The sequence below is a fragment of the Psittacula echo genome (genome assembly GCF_963264785.1).
Source record: "Psittacula echo genome assembly, chromosome: 7".
In the NCBI taxonomy this organism is placed as follows: Eukaryota; Metazoa; Chordata; class Aves; order Psittaciformes; family Psittacidae; genus Psittacula; species Psittacula echo.
The window spans coordinates 44,995,089-45,017,447 of NC_137740.1; the positions used below are offsets into that span (position 1 = coordinate 44,995,089).

The 22,359-nt window shown below is 37.7% G+C and overlaps 1 protein-coding gene across 1 annotated transcript in view; it reads left to right on the top strand.

Annotated features, from left to right (window-relative positions):
- Positions 1 to 5,494: 5,494 nt before the first annotated feature.
- Positions 5,495 to 22,359, top strand: part of SPHKAP (SPHK1 interactor, AKAP domain containing) — a gene marked incomplete at both ends in the record, with an annotated part of 97,585 nt that continues 80,720 nt past the window's right edge. The window contains one exon of the mRNA XM_080623702.1: positions 5,495 to 5,583. Within this exon, the coding sequence (XP_080479828.1) occupies positions 5,495 to 5,583 (89 nt within the window). The remainder of the gene's footprint in view (positions 5,584 to 22,359) is intronic.

The following is a 22,359-nucleotide window of genomic DNA, read 5'->3' on the forward strand; positions in this document are numbered from 1 at the left end:
AGCAGCTATCATTTCAGTCAAGAAAACATTTAAAACAGGAAAGGAAGAAACAACATTCAACAAGACAATCCAGCATCTACCACTACTGCCCAAACTATTTCCTCTACACACTGTTTTTCAAACCAGTCATTCATACTCTAGAGAAAGGTTTGTGACCTACTTAATTTTCTGAAGTAACCTCTGAAGATAAAGACAGTTCTTATGAGCCTATCCTCTAAATCAAAGCGTTTAAAACAGCTGGCAACGTCCTGAGTCCAGATTAGGAAGGTACTTTGTAATAGACTTTGCTAAGCTCACAGATATGTGCCCACACCCCATATCTCGAAGATTTTGAGTTTGCTCTGCGGAGAAAGGCTTGGGGCTGTTGGTCGATGAGAAAATGAGCATGAGCCAGCAGCGTGTACTCACAGCCCAGAAAGCCAACCATATCCTGGGCTGCATCAAAAGGAGTGTGACCAGCAGGTCGAAGGAGGTGATCCTGCCCCTCTCCTCTGCTCTCGTGAGACCTCCCTTGGAGTATTGTGTGCAATTCTGGTGTCCTCAACATAAAAAGGACATGGAACTGTTGGAACAAGTCCAGAGGAGGGCCACGAGGATGATCAGGGGACTGGAGCACCTCCCGTATGAAGACAGGCTGAGAAAGTTGGGGCTGTTCAGCCTGGAGAAGAGAAGGCTGCGTGGAGAACTCATAGCAGCCTTCCAGTATCTGAAGGGGGCCTACAAGGATGCTGGGGATGGACTATTCATCAGGGACTGTAGTGACAGAACAAGGGGTAACGGGTTCAAACTTAAACAGGGGAAGTTTAGATTGGAATGGGTTGCCCAGGGAGGCTGTGAATGTTCCACCCCTGGCGGTGTTCAAGGCCAGGTTGGACAGTGTCTTGGGTGGCATGGTTTAGTGTGAGGCGTCCCTTCCCCTGGCAGGGGGTTTGGAACTAGATGATCTTCAGGTTCTTTCCAACCCTATGATTCTATGTGCTGCTAGGGTTCACGCGAAACAAAACAGTTTTCTGGGGCATTACCATATCCTTTTCTTTTCCATCAGACATGTATTGAGAAAGAGCTTTGCAGTGGCGAAGTTATGCAGGTACACACAGCTCCTCCCACACTGCTTCCAGCTGGCTGGCAGCAATGCCACATGGGCCTCCCAGCTCTGGTGGCATCTGACCAACCAGTCTTGATATACAGAGAGCATAGAGAGGAAGCAGAAAAAGGCACAAATTAGTGAGTTCTGCTAAGGTTGCTTGAACTGCTCAACATCCAAGTAACAAGGAGTGGATACTCAGACCCGTGTAGGCAACCTAGCTCCTGGGCTTTTCTATTTATGTTTCCTTCCCTGAAACTGTTAACCTGCTTCTTCACAACTCTTTTTGTCCTGAAATTGGCTGGGATGGAGTTAATTTGCTTTTCAGTAGCTGGTACGGTGCTGTGTTCCAGCTTTAGTCTGAGAATAATGCTTGTAACACACTGTTTTAGTTGTTGCTCAGTAGCCCTTACCCTGATCAAGGACTTTTCAGTTTCTCATGCTCTGCCAGTGAGGAGGGGCACAGGAAGCCGGGAGGAAGCAGAAACAGGACACCTGACCCAAACTAGCCAAAGGGGTATTCCATACCACAGCACATCACGCCCAGTATATAAACTGGGGGGATTTGGCTGGGAGGGGCCGGTTGCTGCGGAGGGTCAGGGCTGGGCATCGGTCAGCAGGTGGCGTATTGTTCATTGCTTGTCTTTTTGGAGTTTTAATCCTCTCTTTCTAATTATTATTAGCATTATTGATGCTGTTATTATTATATTATAGTTAATTTAAATTATTAAACTATTTTTATCTTAATCCACAAGATTTTTATCTTTTGGGTTTTTTTCCAGTTTTCCTCCCTCTCCCACTAGGGAGGAGGGGAGTGAGTAAGCAGCCGCGTGGCGCTTAGTTGCTGTCTGAGCTTAAACCATGCACCTTTCAGCAGTTTTCTCCACTGTAACATTTTGGATATATTCTAGTGTAACTGAGCACAGAATTTTCACTTCACACCCAGTTCAACTTTATTTGTTTGGGTTTTTTTTTGTTTGGGTTTTTTGTTTGTTTGTTTGTGTTTTGATGAGAGGGTTTGTGTGGTTTGAGGTTTTGTTTTGGTGGTTTTTTTATCATTATTGAAGACAATTTGAAAGTCACCTTCAAGTGATTTCAGTCATGTATAGACCAGACCTGCTGAGAATAAACACGATGTAAACCAAATTACATCTGAAATAGGAACACACTGTTCTAAATGACATATGGCTGCTGTACAGAACATTGTGTAGAACTTTAAATGCTAGAAGCTGGGGAATTAACTCTGCATCTAACAATACAGGTTGCTATGGTTGCTCCATTTATTTGAGAATTTTTTAAAAACAAGAATGAAACAAGGTTGATGCTGCATTTATACTGGCATCATATACTTATATTTTAGGTGAGCCATTTACAAAGTATGCAGAGAGATATGACATTTTAACCTCCTAAAAATGTATGTTTTAAAAACCAAGCACATCTTTGTTGGGCCAAGCTGCTACAGTTTACATCAAAAGCAGAATCACATAAAGTGAATATCAAAACTCTCAACAGCACTTTTTCCTCTAAATTCAATCCAAACTAATAAATTTGCTGTGCCTCTACCTTCTTTGTTCACTTCGCCTCTTAGATAAATGACAAGTCATGTCCATGTGCCATGGATAAGTACAGCATAGTGTCAGGAAAATGACAGAAGCATCCTAAGTTCTGACAGACAAATCACAGTAGATGGAACATTATTTTTTCTTTGGTTATTTGACAGTCATCTGTAACTCTAGCCAATTTTCATGTGCTACTCAGAGTGATTGCTTTCCTTTTGTTGAGAAGATAACAAGAGCTAGCCATCACCAAGTCAACAGTTAGGGCACCCATTTTTGTGCAACTTTTCAAACACTCCTACCTGCAACACGAAAGAGAGACGAAATGCCAAACAATGTCTGAGTAAACAGACAGACAAACAAACGCAAGTTAAGAAAAATATTTCTGTTCAATGTTTTGTGATTCAGGAAAGTGCTATAATTACACTTGACTTGCTTTGTTCTTAAGGGCAAGAATAGGCACTTGATTGGAGTATCAGTGTAGGGAACACCAGGCTTATGTGGCTGAACGCACGCAATCTAATATAGAAACAGCCTGCTGCATTACATATGACTGTAGCCATTTCTCCCTTCTTTCTGAAAAAATAACATAAACTTCGTCCATGACATTTACCCCACATTGAGGCACAAGACTACGGTAGTCCAGTAAACTGGAGAAACTTGCAACAGTAAATACCTAGATTATGTATGTCTTCATATCAATAACTGTAGAGACACTAGCTGAGAGGTTCCAGTACCTCACATATTGCAAGAAAAGGGAAAAACGGAAGGAATCTTCTATACCAGTAGCATTATCAAGGTATAAAAGGTAGTCTTCTTTATCAATGTTACAACTACCAAAAGGTGGACTTGGTCTCAAAATTATTAAACACATTAATAAGGTTCATCTTCTGTGTGCAAGATCACGGTAGGAGAACTGAAGAACTAAAGTGTTCCAGACGTGCAGTCACATGCAACATTTCTAACTGACTTTTCCTCAGATGCTGATTAAATCAAAACAACCTTTTGTTTAAAAGCATCTCCCACAGTTCTGCATAGATTTCTGCATTCCAATGGCTTTTTCTACCTTCCTCTGCTCAAATAAGGTATTAGTCCTTGATATACATTTTGCAAATATATCAGAGCAGCAGTACTCTTTGTCTTAATGGTGATAAGACATGACACAGGGAATCCATATGTTTCTAACACTAATTCGGCAACTAGATTTCTGTATGAACTGGAGTACACTTTGCAAACTGGATGCTTAAAATCAGGCAGGTACATATCTAGAACTAGCATTAGCTGCATATGCTTAACAACTCTCAGAGAAAAAGGGGACTTCAGTACCCAAAAGCTTCTTAGTCCTGACTTCCAAGGACATACATAGGAGACTGGATACTTTCTAAAGATAAAACAGAAGAAACACAGTCTAAATTTGAGAGTGTGTTTAGGTTTAAGCATGCATGTTTGAACCTCTTAGTCTTAATTGGGTTTTTTTCTGCAAGCTTTTTTTGGACTAGTCAAAGTAAAAAAAGCTCAAATCTTTCTCATACAAGCTATGACGGATAGCATCCCTTTGGATTCTCTTTTCCTCCACTGCAGAGAACGATTCAGAAAGAGTATCACTCTGTGGCAGAAATTCACCACAAAAAGTCAGATGCCTTAATGGAAGAAGAGTGCTTCTTTAGCTGTCTTATGAATTAAAAGTTGCACTTAAAGTAAAAGAATAAGTTCCTCAATGGTCTTATAGAGCATGTTATAGTCCTTGAGCTGGGAATAACATGCAAAATACTGCAGAAAATCTAACCTGTCACTTTCTGTCCTAATGCCAACGATGTAATCATCATTTTCTTGTCAGAAATGTTATTGTGTCGTACAGTAAAATTTGAGAATATTAAAATACCAGAGCAGAGATTTGATATTAAAAACATTGTTCATGAAATTACTTGCTGCACATTGACAAAATCTGGAAGCCCTGTGGGCTTATTCCTTTGAAGTGATACATTTGATTCTGAAAGGAAGAAATTTAAAGGCATTAGATACAGACTAATTTCCAAGTAATAGCAGAATCACAAGTCATGCTCAAAAAACAAGTACTGTAGTCTTCGAGGATTACACTGAACATGCTGATAAATGAAGTGTGAGTAGGTGAAACTCCCTATATGAAAAAATAAGTATAGGGATTACAGAAGTCACAGAAAATTCTGCAAAATCAACCCTGTAGTGCATTAACATTTTCATTCATATCAACTTGTAGAATCTTGTTTCTTTGAAGCTGTAACACAAATCATACAAATTCTTCTGAAGCCATTAGGCACAGAGAGATACTAAGATGCACCTGTAAGTGCAGTTAAGCCAGAAGTCAGTGTGTAAATTAGATTAACTAAATTAGGAAAAAAAAAAAAAAATTGAAGATTTAATATGGAGAAGCAAATGATGACTCAACAGATGCTATGGGCTAAATATATCACTTCCTTTTTGATGGAGTTCTTAAAAGAAACAGGATAGCACAGCAAGCTGGGAGAAGCTTTAAAGGTCACCTCCCTCTGCATTGTATTCTTAAAGATTAGAATAGAAATACTGAGAGAAGCATTGTAGCACACAGGTCCTCCTTCTCAAATCACACAAGCCAGCTTTCATGTAGGGAACTTACATGTGCTTCTATAGAAAAAAAGCACCAAACATATTCTTTTAGTCTCCTCTCATCACACCATTACTCCAAAGAGAGGCACATGTTTAAATTAATCTCTCCAAGCCTGTTTGTCAGATTCTTTAAAATACTTCCTCTGTTTAGTCTCAGACTGCTCTTCATGCACTAAGAGGCCTTTCTGACAAAGGACCACATTGGTCACATCTAATCAAACAAGCAAAATATATGGGATGCCTAACTGCCATGAAGAATTCTGCACTCAGATTCCCTTCCATCCTTCCAGGATGGCCCAAAACCATGGCTTCAGCCTGTTGGTAAGAGATCTTTTTTTTCCCTAGTTGTCTTTTTCTGCTCTTTAATAGTACTTCCCCTTGAATAAATGAGAACATTTTTAGATAAATAAAGCATGAAAAGTTGGAATCATTACTTGTCATAAATTTCTTTTTGGTGCAGCTAAACCCATTTCTATAGTGCATGCCAAAATCCAATTCTCATATGATAAAGCAACAAGACGTGTCTTATTTTTACCATCATGCATTGCATAAAGCTAGAGAGCTTCATATTGAGGTTATTTTTTCCATTATGTTAGAGATCACACATCCCTATTGCTGTCACTGTTTCCTCAATCCATAGCTGTCGAACCTCTGATAAAAAAAAGTTGTAGGCTTTTTGCTGGGCAAACCTCTTATTAGTGACATATTCCTCCATTTTGATTCATCACTAGGGGCTCTGTTAAAAGAGTTTCTTGTTAAAGAACATGGCTAATCTTCACTGTATCTGACCTCCACTTCACTTGCTTGTTGAAGATCATCCAGCATACCTAACAACTGCGTGATCAGACTGAATACACAAATGTGCAAACACTGAGATGCTGCATCAAAATAAGCATCAAACTGGAAGAACACTTAGGTAATCGTGGAATATAATTAGCTTGTTTCATGAAAAGTGTGGGCAGCACCAAAATAAAGAAACTGTGCTTTTATATAGACAGAATTTAAAGGGTAGGTATTTTTAGAGCAGCTGACCGGGAACATTTCATCTGAGAAGTACTCTGAACACAGGGACAGGTCAATCATTTACAGTAATGAAAAGTCATAAATGTCTCTATTAAAGAGTTATTTCCTGCATAACAAGTAGTAAGGGACTGAGGGGTCTCACAAGTGAATGCAGAAGGAGTAGGTAAGCTATTTTTCATAAAATAGTTCCAAACCAAGCACTGAACAAGAGATCAGGTTTGAAACCCCTATCTGACGTTGATGCAGGTGCTAGCTTGAGGCCATACTGTGAATAAGTGCAGCATCACTCTCTGTACGGAGCACAACAGGTTCAACTACCACAGCAACAACAAAATTGCATTAAAAAAAAAAAATAATTAAAGGCTGACTATTGAGCTCTTCTGAGGCTGTAAAATCATGTGACTGTGCCAAAACCGCCACTAAAAAAACCCAAACAGAAAAACCCAACAGGTCTATTTTGTCTTTAAGATTATTTCCTCTGGTAAGACTCCAACATGTTTAAGAGCAGGATCTTAATGGAAGATGATATTTTATAGGCAAAACCAAACAAACAAAAAGAAAAAAAGGGGGGCAAAAAACCACCAAAACTCAACATTCTACAGCATCACTTTCCACGAGCACCACAAGGCTGGTGACTGATGGGCCTGATATTTAGATGTTTTAGAGCATAACTTCTACTTCTAAACATAAGATTTATTCTTCATATATTCTTCTATATTCTTCTAAATATAAGACTTATAAGTAAATATATTCAATGATGGGAAGGGGAGGCAATAAGAGAGATAAAAATCGCCCTTAAGCTTTAAGGGAATGGAATACACAAGATTTTTGGATTGTTCTCAGATTTTTCAGAGTTAACTTTAAGTCATCAGCTTATTATTGCCACCTGCCAGGGTTTATATGTAGATCTCTAGGGTATTCTGAAGTAGAAAAGAAGAGCTTTTACCTCATAGCGATATTGATAATGTGCCTTTCTGGCCCTTGAAATTAACTGAGAGGAGTTTTATACAAACTGCAGTCATCAGCAGGTGTTCTTTACTCTGGACCAAAGTCAGCTGTGTGCTGTGATGTTATCCCATCTGTTGACTCTGCATTCATATTCACAGGACATAGAATGGTTAGAGCTGGAAGGGACATTAAGGATTGTCTAGTTCCAACCTCCCTGCCATGGGCAGGGATGCCTTCCATTAGACCAGGTTGCTCAATGCTTGGTTGAATCTGGCCTTGAAACACTCACTGCTGAGAAGCTCATCACAGCTGCTTCCATGCCAGTACATAACTGCCCACTATTTGCAAGTTTTATATAAAACAGGATAAGAGCAAAGAATATCTCTAATGAAAGGCATTATAATGCCCTTCCTACCATTACATTTTCATATTCCTTTAGTTGTATTAAAATGTCACAATGATTTAAAGCCTGTTCTGATAACGTTACACATTTTTGCTTTTGATTATTTACAAAAGAAATACACTTGCCCTCTTGTAATTGCTCACCACAACACCAGCACCAGGCAGGCTGGGGGCAGGCAGGCGTCAGTGCTGTGGGAATAGCAGTGCTGAGGAACCCCACTCCACAGCCACTTGCTGACATCTTCAGCTTTCATTTGCCCAATACAGTCTCTGCATAACTTGTTTGCTGCTACGACAAACGCAGAATGGAAACTCTTTCATAAGAGAGATATTTTTGCCTAATGTATTTTGGATATCAGGCGAGCACTGGCCTCAAAGCATTCAGTAAATTTCCCATATATTTTCTGCATTATTGTAATGCATTAACTTTAATTATTCTGATGGAAGTGGTCTTTCCAGCCTGGGCAATCAGAGGTTATTTTTCACCTTCAAAGAAAAGCATAATCTTGCACACAACAAATATCCAAAGGGATCTTCACATGCACTTTTTTATATGCAGGGATGGACACAGCTCCAAAGTGAAAGGGAAGCCTGCTGGGAAGTTGAAGTCTGTCCCATAGACATGTTGTAGAACATATTTAAAATAACACAGATCAAATCTATCACTAACTGCAAACCATGGGTTTCTTCCACTGGATCCAAAAGCTCTTATAGTAATTAGTCCATCTTTAGCACTACAGCGCTCAAGCCATCAGGAGGCTCTGAAAAGAATAATTTTCATTTAATCCCCTCTAAACCACTTTTTATGGTTTATCTGTGTCAGGAATATGCTTCATAGTAGGGTAGTCATCAGATTGCTGCAAGCTGAACACAATAAGAATGTTTCACACACCTTAATGATGGGGCAGGGGATGGAGTATTATTGTTTGCTATAAGTAGGCCTTGATCCTTGCAATACTGCCACTTCCCAACTCTAACATATAACCAGAGAGGTAGTAAGGGGATTTTAGCACTAGAGTTGAGATGAACAGTGCTAGAGATTCTGACTCTAGATGTCGTGGATCGCAGCTGGAGCTTTACACAGATGATGCACTTGGCCCCATGCTCTTGATCATTCTGAAAAGTGCCACACTAAAATGACAGTTAAGAGCTGAACATAACTGGAGCTATTTTGAAGTGTTTGTTAATTCAGGTGCCACAGTAACACTAAAAATAAATTACAACATTCATGCTAGCACTGTCAGAGTCAGGCAGTTTGAAGAGTCCTCAGCAAACAAGACCTACCTTCAGCTTCCATCCTACTCTATCTGCTGCATCACCATAGGCCCGCTTGCTATGCCTGACACTCACTTAGCTCGCAGGCTCTTGTTATCTTAGCTTAAAAAAAAAAAAAAGTCATCCTATTATTCACTCTTCTGTTTTGAAGAGAGATGCAGCTATTTTCAGTCTGGCTATTTATAAGGAACTTACTGTTGGCTGTAGCAGACGCTGGTTCTGATTCTGTAAGTTTACAAACCCAAAAAGACTATGAAAACTGCAGTCAGGTCAAGAATTCAGAAAAGGGTCGCAGAAGAAATATCCAAACATCTAAAAGTACCAAGATAATTTATGACCAAGCACCAAAACTAGGTAATGGTGCAAGCAGCTGAGACATGAAATCTATCCATTTCAACATTTCCACTGAAATGTTCCGTAAAGCTGGAGGAGATTAAAGCTCAGCCTGACAGGATCTGGATCTTTGTAAAACCAATCTAGATAGTAAAATAAATACTGTGTGTGAGGGTATTCTGAGGAAGGGTGCAGTTATCTAAAGATAAAGCTTTGAATTTGAATTGTCATTTGATAGAATTCTGCACTTACAGAGGAAAGCCTCAGCTGGAGAAAACACAGGATAAAGAGACCTTTGCTAAAATATCTTTGTTTCCTTCACATCTGATCTTGCAATCCTAAATCCGTACTTCAGTCACTTAATACAAGCAAGCTTGTTCTATTTCTATGAAAGGTAAACATACATACAGCTGAACTGCTAAAAACACTAACACTAATTTAGGAGTGTAGAGCAAGGCTGGAAAAATAAGTTGTTTAATAAACGCTTCTGTGCAAAGTCAAGACAGAGTTGCTTATTCTCTATTCTGCTCCAAGTTTTGTGCTATTTGGTTTGCTTCCAAAAGATGCAGCTTCTGACATGAGGCATTGAGAGCCTTAACTTCCATTAAAAACAAAAAAACCACTAATATTCATGACTGAGAGAAAAAGTAGACTTCAAAGAAAAAAAAAATCTAGAGGTGAATATAACATTTAATTTTTATCTTTTTTTCTCCTAGTTGTTTACACAATCTTATATAATTGGATGGGGTTTTCTTAATCGTTTAAGTAGCTAATACTGAAATTTGTACTTGGCAATTTTATTGCAGATCCTTTCCAACAGAACTAGTGTGAATACAGTTCAATTCACTTGTTACTGTGGATGACCACATTCCAGGAACTGGAGAGATCCATTCCACTTCAAGAGTTTTCTTATTTTGCACTGCTCTGCGTGTTAAAAACCCAGCAAACTCCACCAGTTACTCAAAGAAAGGTTCATAGAGTAGTTTAACTCACCAAAAACAACAGCTTGCCACTAAAAACAAACAAGACTCTACACACAGTCACATTAGTAATTTTTAATCTTGCTGGTCATGACTGTGTTAGCAAACAAACCTTGCTTTCTTTCAACAAATAGTTTCATATACAGTCATATGTACAGAGAAATCTGAATACTTAAACCCCCACAAAAAAAGGAACATACTATTAATTTTCCAATGCCAAAATTCTTGATTATAAGCAAATCACTAAATAGCAGTAAGCAAATAGTTCTTGTTAAGCATCTATTTAATTTATTCTAAGGTCTTATCTGTAGTACTGTGTTACACAATGTTCTCAAGCAAGGCTCAGACAAATGGCAAAGTCATAGATATTCCCATCAGTAGAGATAATTTCAATAGGAAAAAACAGGGCAGCCTGAGAATAGGTGAAAGAGGGCCTATTCATGCAGCTGAAAAACTTTGGGAAAGCCCATGAGCTAAATTGCAGCAGAGAGACATAAATGAAAATCATAAGAGCAAGCAATGCTGCCTGTAGGTAGCATTACAGTGTCTAGCATTATAAGGCATAATGTTATAATGGAAGTATCACACAATTTTAAAACTTTGTCATATTGCAAGAAATGGAGCTGAAAATTTCCCACATTAATGGTCCCACACTAACAATTTGGACTAGGTATTTTTTTGCGACATTGCATCAGAAGTATTCCTGTCATTTGTAAAAATTAGCATTGGTAGAAACTTCTCTTTTGCCCTTTAACAGAATTCACTACACAACTATTTTCTCAAGCAGCTTGCTATGCATGAGTGTTCCTTGTCATCAGGAATTTATTTTTCACCATTTCTATGAAAAATACAACTTAGCTGTTTCCATGCAGTTCAAATGCTTAGTCTCCTGGCACTGAGCAGCTCCAGCCTAGGCTGTTGAGGCAAGAGGCAAAGAAATGCAAGCAGAAACACTCTCTCGCTTCTGGGTTTCAGTGCTTCTGCTCTTCTCAGCCAGGCAACATGGTGAGGAAAGCAGGCTGGCGGGTGGGACAAGAGCCAGGATGAGAGGGTAGAAGGAAGCACAGGCTGAAACAAGGATGCTGCAGGTGGAATACTAAAAGCACAAAGTAACTTTAATATTAGAATCATAGAACAGTTAGGGTTGGAAAGGACCTTAAGATCATCTAGTTCCAACTGTCCCGCCATGGGCAGGGACACCTCACACTAAACCATGCCACCCAAGGCTTCATCCAACCTGGCCTTGAACACCGCCAGGGATGGAGCATTTGTTTCAACTATATTTGACTAGTAAGTTTGTAACCTTACTGTCTTCCTAGATAGCTTTTTTGATATGATTCAAATGTTTTACTGGAATTTTTTTTTTTGTGGTCTATATTTATCTGTGGTCTGTCTGACTTAAAGGACAACATGACCATTTAAGTAGTCATGTCTCCATCTGCCACTGTGAACGTGTACAAACCTCCACATGTGTAGAAGTCTGCATCTCTGCAGTGTTTTCAGTAAAAAAAATAATATGTTTATGTTCATACTCAATACAACTTTTCAATATAAAGTGGCAACATATAAACAATGCTAGTTCAAAAGTATTCCTAATAGTACTCTTACTGTGAAGTAAACATCTTTTATGGGATAACCAAGTATTCAATGGCTTCCTAATATCTGGAACAACAGATCATATGGGCATTCCAAGACTGAAGAGCTAAGTGATGCTTCTACACTGAAATCCTTTTCAGACCTTGACATCACTAACGCACTGGAAATGCACAGGTACCCCAAGTATCCAACTAACATGGCTGACATTTGTGACGTTGAAGCAACAGATAGTTAACCTCTGCTATAACTAGATCTAGCCTGCAACAGAAACCCACTATTCCTTCTGCTCGCAAAAATAGCTTTAAAGTGGTCTGCGCCAACACAAGTAACTAGGATGTGAATATCATGTAAAATTGGGTTTAGAATCATGTTTTGGCACAGCTTCTCATTTATCCCAAGACCTGTGAACTCTACAGAGACACTCTTCATTACACCTCACTCACTGTAACTGCTTTTTGGGTGCTACATGACATGCATTGATCTTCTCTATCTTCATGCATTTAGAATGAAAACTCAGTGCATCAAAAGCAGTGAGTCAATTCAGTTATATAAGTGACTAGCAGCACTATATATACACAGTTGATACATCATCCCATCAATCCCCAAAAAAATGAGAAACCAAAAAGCACTACTGCCCCCATACCCACACACTTTATTCTTGACCAGGATTTGCTATCTTTTGCCTCATTCAGCCTTTCCCTTGGGTTTGATATTGGCCTAAATAAAAGGATGACCTTGGATATGAAACCTTCTTGCTGTCACACAAATAATAATCCAACAAATCTTCTGTATACTCAAATTTTCTTTCTGACATTTCTATTTATACTAGTAACAGTAGCTGCTGCTTTCTCTGAGCCACATCATTGCAAGCACCAAGCCAGCTTTAAGCACCTGGGAACTGCTGCTAAGGACTTGCCTAGTACTGTTGCATATCATCTACAGCTTCTAGGAAACAGTCCTTTTTCATTAATCAGTAGCACTCCCATTTTCAAAATTACAGGGTCATGATTCTTTTACAAGTTTATGCTTGCATTTCTGCAGCTTGTATAGCTATAGCCACTGTGATCAAATAAATGACTGTTCAAATTCATAGGCAGTAGCTTGGGAAGCCAGTGGAGTAAAATTTGGAGAGAAACCTGTAGTTAATCGATCACTTGGGTCCCAGCACATGCATCCCAAACAGTGGTTGTTCTGACTTGAATGAAGTTGGCTTTCACACAGCTAATTAGCACCAAAACATGACCAGTCAGGGCCTCTGCTACATCACCACTGAACAGCTGATTGACAGAGCAATTAAGATGCTTGTAGCCATCTTATGCTAAAACTGGCCATGTGAACACAATTAGCTGCTGTATGCTTTGTGTGACAATTACCTTACAATTAGGGCAGTAGCTACACATTTGTCAAGTATTAGGTATTTTTCACATAGACCCTCTGCAGGAAGATAACTGACTGAAGTCCTTTGGGAGATGCCTGTTCAGCCTAATCACAGGATAAAGCAAGATATGTGAGTGTAACTGAACTGTGAAGTCATTGTGCATCTCTCTCATGTCCATCACCGAGAGATGGACACATAATTTCACTGCAGTACATTTTAAACACAGCAAAAGCAAAAAGTGTATCCATGTTCAGCATTGATTTGCATGAGGTCATATGAACGTGACCATTATTCCTATAAAAAGCACATAAAGTGCTGTAGCAAATTCAAACTGCACTGCAGGAGGATGATGAAAGGGGACATCTAATGGAGTCCTGGATTGTATAATCTTCTATTTTTTGTTTTTCCTAAACACCAGTCTGTCCTGACTTCGCTCCTTATATACATTCCCAAGTCACAAGAACAATAAGAAAGAAAGGAGAAGCATGGCATGAAGTTTGTCAGCTTACATCCAGAGTGGTCACATTAAATCAAGAGGGAAAAATTACTCTGCCTGACTTTCAGCTGTTACATAAAGGCGGCAATTTGCCCCTCAAAAAAATAATATTAAAAAAAAAAAAAAAAGTAAAAAAAAAAAAAAAAAAAGATGCTTCAGTAGGCTCTGGCTCTCCCAGACAGTGATTCAGAGTTCAACACCTACTCAGAAATCCTCTGAAGGTGTTTCCATTCCTCCTAGGCAGACTAAGAAACAAGCTGGTAAACACAGAAATGCAAGGAAAATGGCTAAATTTAGGCAGATAAATACCCCTTCTTTGGCAGATTGGAAATAAAGACAAAGCCTAAAGAGAAAGCCATCTGATAAATTGCTAGTGATTGATTTTAAACTGCCCAGGAATGATGGCATTTTATCACATCACCACATTAATAAACAGAAAATGCAACTGAGTCACACAGTGAGCAATTTGATTTGAGTTTCCATTTCTCTTTGATGCTTATAATTCTATCTCATATTAGCAGCAGAGAGTGTTGGGCTAGGACAACAATAACAGATAATCTACTGGTACATATTTTTGCCTACAACACCATGAAAGTAGCAAGTCGTGATAACCCCTAGCAGCAGCAAGGACTAAAATTGACACTTTCACATGGGGGCTTTTGCACCATTACTGACATCATTACGCTGACACTCTGTAGAAATCAGATGGCATTTTTCAGCACAATAGAGCAACATTACTTCAGCAAAATGCTGGTGTTAGCTGAATTACTCTGCAGCTCTGGAAAGCCAGGAGGGGCTCATTTCTACAGAGGTTAATGAACTGAATTGCGAACTTGTATTGCAAAATCTAAGCCTCCACGCAGGTATTCTCCCAGTTTTACTACCACTCAACAATCTTTGCCTTCTGTCCTTCTGACCAAATATAAATTGCATGGATTAGCTGTTCTAATACCTGTACAAGCTACTTGAGCTAATGGTTACCTAACTTTCACAAGCATAACAGCACTCATATCACAACCCAGGCACATACTTTACACATTTCCACTTCTAAAAGTTCTTGAATTAACATAGGTTCATAATTATCCAAGTATACACTTGATTGTTTTCAGAGCAGTCTTTTTTTTTTTTTTTTTCTCCAATCTCCCTCAGTTAGGCCAATTTAAATGTTTCCAGCTGAAACTTTCTAAGATAAATACTCTTGTGACTCCTACAACAACAGACAGTTCAGAGCACAGCGTAAGTGTAGCAGAATTTACCTGTCTGGGAAAACAAAAGTAAGATAGTGTCTTGAACTTCATCATTTGATAAATGAAGTTATGCCTACTTTTCTCCTGCTGGTTTAATACAGAGAGTACTCTGTATTTCTGAATTGTAGTACAAAGACAACTGCTATAATACTGAAGGGCATTGCCTATCCAGTCCTCTAAAACACAGAAAGAGATTACCTGCAGTGGTAATGGAAATGACTAGCAGTGAGAATTTTTAAGACTACATTGGACAAACTGCTTCTGACAGTTGCATAAGTATAGTTGACATTCCTTTCAGAAAAGTGGATTATCTTTCATGGTTTTCCCCAAAACTGTTTTGTAGAATGTCATGGCATATCAACATTTAAACTACAGTACAAATTTATAAAACAGCAGCAGTTTGGATACTTTTTAATTTGATGTGACTATATGGCCTTTCAAAGTTCCTTCCAGCCTGAATTATCCTCTGATCCCTTGCACAGCTATATAGATTGCTATATAGCAAACTGTTCTCCTCTGTACTTCACTGATTTTCGAGGTCAAAGCATCAAATACGGAGGACTATACAGGAGACTGGTAACATACATGCCTGCATATAAACATGGTTTTTCTACTGTACATTTTATACCCTTAATCTTCGTGTGTATATATACATCCCCCAGCTTTTTCTTCTGACTTCATTGCAGTCTGCTTATACTTCCCCTCTATTTTTCTCGTCTGTTCTCTTTTCCTCTGGAAAGCACCACATTCTAAGAATTTCAATGGATGTTTAGAATTTGCCCAAAATGTTTAATCATTCTGAAAGATCTTCTCATCTGACTGAACTGTATTTACAGATGAACACTCAGAACAATAAAAAAAAATAATTGTTTGAAATTTAATTTGTGGTAAAAGTAACATCTTGACTGTTACAGCAATAAGCTTTTATGTAACTTTGTGAGGCAGTAAACACTTTTCCCTGTACATAGTGGTTATGAGTATGTGATACATAGAGTTGGCTCTAAGATCAACACAGAAATAAAGAAAAAAACCAAAGAAATTATCACTTTGGAAAAATGCAACTATTCTTGAGTTCAATCTTCAGTGTAAGTAGCTTCATAATCTCACTAGTATAAACAAGCTTTTGATAAATGGTGTAATTTACATGTACTTATAGCATGTTATAAACCCACACAATATTTTTATTTCTTTCTCTAGAATTTGCTTCTTAGCAAGTGTTTTCTGACAAGAAAAACAGCTTCATAACTCCATAAGAATGAGAACATTTGGAGATTGCTTCTGGTGACAGACAAAATTTAGCTATGCCCAAAGCACCATTAAAACTGTAAAACAAGTCTATTTCTTTTTCTAAAATTTAAGGACTCAAATAGCTGGTATCTCAAAGACAAATTACAGTTAATTTTATTTTTTCCTCAGTATAATTATTTCTTAGGTTAAGAAGGACGATGAGATGCTGAGAACTGAACTGAGATGTGAAAACCATGCAAAACACCATACTTCATGCAAAACAGACCTTGGTCAAGTTTAAGAGGTTCATGTAATCTGCCCTTGTTCATACAAGCCAGGCAGGAGAGGAGTTTCCTCTAAATCACATGGCATCAATAACGGTATTCCAATCACAAATCAACCAAATCTGAACAATATAAATGTTAGTTCAGTCCTATGTTTATTTCCTGCTGTTTTCCTTTAAATTAAACATAAATTAAGAACAAAAGCAGAGCTTGCTTTTAGATCTGTTAAATAAAAAATTAACAAAACCCTCAATCAAAACCAAACAAAAAACCCCCTCACTCCCTTCCCCAAAAAATCCCAGCCACTACACACCACAGACACACAAAACAAATTTACAAGCCAAAATTACTGTATTGCACACAAAGCTGAGCTCTCTTCAGATCCCACTGTCATGTATGACATGTACATCAGCACTACTTTTTGGTTCACTGAAAGCAGGATCTAGGCACCTGTGTAGTTTTGTGGTGCTATATGAATTTAAGTTATTAAAAAATGAAACCAAGTTTACTGAATTAAAGAATTTTAATGCAAAAGCTCTACTATTGCCATTTTCCTGTGTATTATAATTTTAAAGAAATATGCCAAAACAATTATTTTCCAAGTCCACCTACAAGAATGAATAAAAGCCAACTGATAAAGACTTTAAAGACTTTTAATGTGAGCATTTTAACAAGCTTTAAATTACTTTAGTAAGGCAGAACAGTGCCATTTTTCAAAGTTATTTCATAAAAGGAATTAAATTCTCAGTTTAAACTCATGACCACATTTTAAAGGAAAAAGAAGTGATTTTTTTAGGTTAAAACAGTAAAAAGATTTTTTAAGAACCAACTGAATTAGAAATGCAAACCATGAAATTGCTGGTTTCACTGCTTTAAATAGGTTTGCAATGGCTCTTGGATTATTCCACATGTAGAGCTATACTAATCCTTCAGAATACCTTTCCTGACATCAGGATAACCTTACTAACCGGGCTTGCAGACATCCTTCCCAAACACTAGTTGCTGGGAAAGTCAATCTAACCTGGCAAGACTGAGAATTATGATCATATCACTTGAGTGTTTAAAAGCATCTTTATAACATGTTGAAAAACAAAAATAAAAAACAAGGTTATTCCTGAAGAAGCTGTAAGTAATGTTCATATTTCATCATGAGGAACATGATTTAAAGCCTACATTATGAGTCCTGAAGAACACTCATTAAAGCCGTTGATTTACCCCTTGAATATAAGGACTTCCCCCCAGTGGTTATTTTTTGATGAAAAAACCCGAACGTGCTCTGATCAATATCTCCTCATTTTACATCACATCAGAGTCAAAGATCAATCACTTGTCCACATAAACATGTAGCAACAGCCCCTCGTCACAACGACTTCCGAACATTTTGATATATAACATCTGACACAGAAGAGTTCAAGTAACATACAAAACATTTTTATGTTCCACTGAGAAACATCAATAAACTACAAGCAAACTGAACATATTTGCTTCAATAAACATGATATAATCATTGCATTAATGTCGGATTTGAAGATAATTATACAAGATACCAGACAGCATATATGCAGGTATATATTAAAATATTTCTGTTTTATCCAAAAACATACATATATACTAATGTCTGACTTTCAGATTAGGCACCACATATTAATGTGCATTTTTTAACAGTGTTTGAAGGTACTGGAGTAACACTCATTTCCCTATGCACCCTCTTGCCCACCCTTCTCACTAACCCCATGTGTTTAAATGTCCCAATAATTTCATAAAGCAGTCTCATATATCCAAACAAGCAATATTTATTTGAGTCTTATAAGACACAAACTGTGCTAGGGAAATTCAAGAGTTCTGTCATTGGCACTAGAATGTGCAAAACTGGATGTTAAAGTGGATTCAACAACAGAAATATAATCCTGATAACCACAGGGCCTCGTAACATTATCCAGTGTTCAGCTTTATGCAAAAAGAATAGGGAAATGGTTGCATGGATTTTGGCTTGAAAGACTGATAATAAAGAAATTTGAACATGTACTACGGAGCAGTGCATAAATGAATGCTCCTTAAGTCTACTCCAAATATTTTATAGTACGTACGTACAAAGCTCAACCAAAAAGATCTTCAGTGTGTCATAAAGCAAGAAAGTAAACCATTCAGAGAAGCAAGACATGACACAGTTACCATCACCTTAGTCTTTCTGCAATGTTTATGAACCTGTAATAGAGAGCCATGGGAAAAAAAAAACAAAGTAGGTTTAAATTTATCAAGCTTTAATTAAACTAATGAACTACTAACTCAGTTTAACAGAGCTGGCTTTTGTATGGCAGTACTGTTACTTCATTTTGACTGCTTGTATAATAAGTGAAATGCAAGTCCTACATTCAGGAAATAATTTAAACATAACTTAGTTGTAATGAGGGACTACCCTTAATGAGATCTATACATGCTTTAAAGTATCTCACAGAAGATGCTTAAGAATAGATGTTTAAAACAGTATAAAAATAAAATAAAATATGAAGAAGAAAAAAAGCACCAAGTCAGAAACTTAAAGCCCAAATTTGAGCCTACTCCCACTTGGGCTACTCTGCTGCGGTGCTATAGGTTTGAGCTGCTTGTTGTGTATTCAGGTTGTCTGACAATAGGCTGAGCTATTAACATGGCAGATGTCAGAGAGCTGCACAAGTGGAATCTCTGGTGTGTTTAGCAGGAAATTTTAAGTTTAAAATTGGCTAGGAATTTTAGGAATCTAAAGGCAGGTTTGTATGCTCCAATTTGAATCCCTGCAAAGGCACAATGAAACAGTCCACTCATTTCTGAAGTATAAATATTTTGGCAAGCCAAAAAGGTGCAAAAGTCAAATAGACGTTCTGCCCTACTGCATATGCAGCTCACTAGCAGGAGTTGTGAATGGCGCTAAAAATTAGAGGAAAGGAACAGTCTCTATCCCTAATCAGCCACGCCCAGGAACAGATGCATTTGAAAAGACTGTACAGATACTCCTGAGAGCTGGAAATTGAGCTGTTAGTGCCAAATTTTTATGTAACACCATCAGAATTTAAAACACAAAAATCATACATGATAATTAATATCAAGAGTTACACAAAGACTTTGGCCAAAATATCTCCAGCAGGTGGCATGATCACTAAACACAAAAAGTCCAAAACCAGTGTTAGCATGTCCATGTACACACACCCAACCCCAGAACATAGCTGCTGTATGGATGGGTTTAAACGGCAATAAGAAGTTAGTGCAAAAAGAGTCTGTCTGCTAGCTGTTCTCTTTTCTGAGAACATTTCAAGAGCTCCCAGGGAAAAAAGGCGTGGAATGGATGAATTACATTGGTAAAATCTGTCTCCGCCTCTAAAAAATGCCCCCAAACTCTTTCTTATGGCAAATGCAGAGTGCAAAAAGAATTTTTTGTAGAGTGCAAAAATATAGGTATTTTTTTTTGTAGAGCACAAAAAAATGTGCCAGGGTAGCATAGCACATAAGGAATGAATTCAAGATTCAGGAAGAGTTAACATTTCTCATGTATGTGCATATACACACACAGAGAGCAGTTTTGTTGTTCAGGAGATGCAATTTAAAGAGAGAATTTACAAGGAAGGAAAAGCTTTAATCCTGCAGAGGACCAAAATTAGTCTGCTGTGCCTATGAAATGGCTTGTACAGAATAAGGCATTTTCCAGATTCAAAACCAATCAGCAATTCCAGTTTAGAAGGTTGTAATTATAGTCCAGCTTCACTTTACAAATAGTGGAGCTGGCACAGCATTTTTCATGCTGTTAGATGATCAGGAGAACAAATGTGACAGAATGACAGAGAAAAATCTATGGAGAAAGGTGAGACAATTTTTAAGATTACTGAATTATCAGTTACTGACGGCTGAACTCCTAAAAATCACACTGGGATGGGGAAGGGTGGATAATGCTGTCTGCTTTTGAAAAATCTTGACCATTGAAAATGTCATACAGGAAATTAAGGAAAAGCCACCAGGCACATCATAAAAGCCAAAGTTACATGTGATAAACACTCAAAATGTGAGTGTGGTAGAACTGTGTGGTTTTGTATGGGATTTTCACACAACTCTTCTGAGCAATTAAACCTGGAATAACTTAGGTTTTTGCAGTGGTTTTTAAATTTAAGTTGTCATATTTTTCAAATGAATTATGCGGTAACTTGGTACAAACTTCAGTAAGTAGCAATACTGCACCATTTTAAGTTTAAACTGATTCTTAAAGGATAACAAAAGCTCTTCCAGATTTTAATGCTAAAAATAGGATGTGCATGACATATTTTTACAAATTCATTCTATTATCATTTGTGGTCTTGATCTCTGCTGCAAAATACTTGACCTTAGATGCAACATTTTCAAAATCAAATGCCTACTAATTAATGTTTTGGGGGTTGAGGTTTTTCAGTGGTTTTGTTTGGTTTGGTTTTTTAAGCAATCTAAATGCCAATCCTTCCTATTCCAAAATAAAAGAAAATAACTATCCATTGCTTATCTACTTGATAATAAATACAGTTCAGCTTTGGAAAACTGAAAGTTTAGTGACAGGCACTAACTATAAGTCTATATTTTTTGATTCAGAGAAAACTCCAGGAACAAACTTGCCAACAAAGTTTTCAGGTTAACAAATGGGTATTCTTTATTGTGGCGCCAGGAAACACGGGGGATAGCTCCTCCTAACGTGTGTCTCCGTATTGCTACACAAGCCGTCCTTATATAGTCCCTGGACATACATACATATTCATGAGGCTACGTATGGATTTCATCATTTTCCAGAAAGTTCCCCGCATATGTGCAAAATTGTGGTGGTGGTCTCTGAGGGTCGTTTACTTCTTCCAACAATCTTCATCACTTCTGGCAGCCTTTGAAGCACACAGTAGATGCTCATACCAGCTTAATTGGTTCGCTAGCACCAGAGACATAATAATCCTCCTATCCTCCTACTTATCAGTTAGTTTAACTGTAGCCCATCCTGGACACCTGCCATTCCCAGATACTCCTTATCTCTGTGTCCTGTTCTTCTAGACTGTTTTTCTTACATTCATTTTGTACTAAGGTCATAGGGCCTAAACTATAGTGGTTTATCTTGTACAAGAATTCTCAGTATGTTCTCTAGCTCTACTCTATTTTTTTTTCTCTGTGTATCATGCCCCTCAGTAATTTTCCACTGCTACTGTTACAAAGCCATCAAACTTAACATTACTGAAAACTAATTCTAAAGGTTTATATATTCCATTTTGTGATTTTATGCCCCCCCATTTGTCTCAAATCCCCCCTTTTTCTGTCCTTTTGCAACATTTTACATACTACCATTACCATCAAAAGTCTTTTTGAAATAATTTCCCGTTTCTACTTGGTGCTTAATTTCATTTCTCTTCCAATCTTCATAATTTATCATAGATTGTTTACAACACCAGAAGAAACATTGTATCATATCACAAGTAATCAATATTAAAACAATTAACATCAATATTCCTGCAACTATATAACTATAACTTATAAGTCATCTTTATCAGTATAATAAAACATTTCCATTTTTGTCAGACCTTTTGCCATATTACTATGTACTTTCGCCATCAGAATATCAACATGCAAGAATGAACTTCTTAATAATAATCTTCATATTATCTATAGGTCTTTAAACGGAGCTATTTTTTTTTCAGACTGAAAGCTTATTCTTACTTTAACACACATCTTTACTGTCACTAAACTACTGTGGCCTGATTAAAGTTTAATGACATGGCTACTCTGGTGATGAGTCTCTAGAGACTGCCACCTACTGACAGACCTAAGTTTCAAAGACAGCAGAAGTGCTTAAAGTATATAAAAGCAGTAGCTGTACAGTGACAAATTTGAAGCACTGCCTTCTTTCAAGCCTGTGATGTTATTTACACACTTCTTAGGC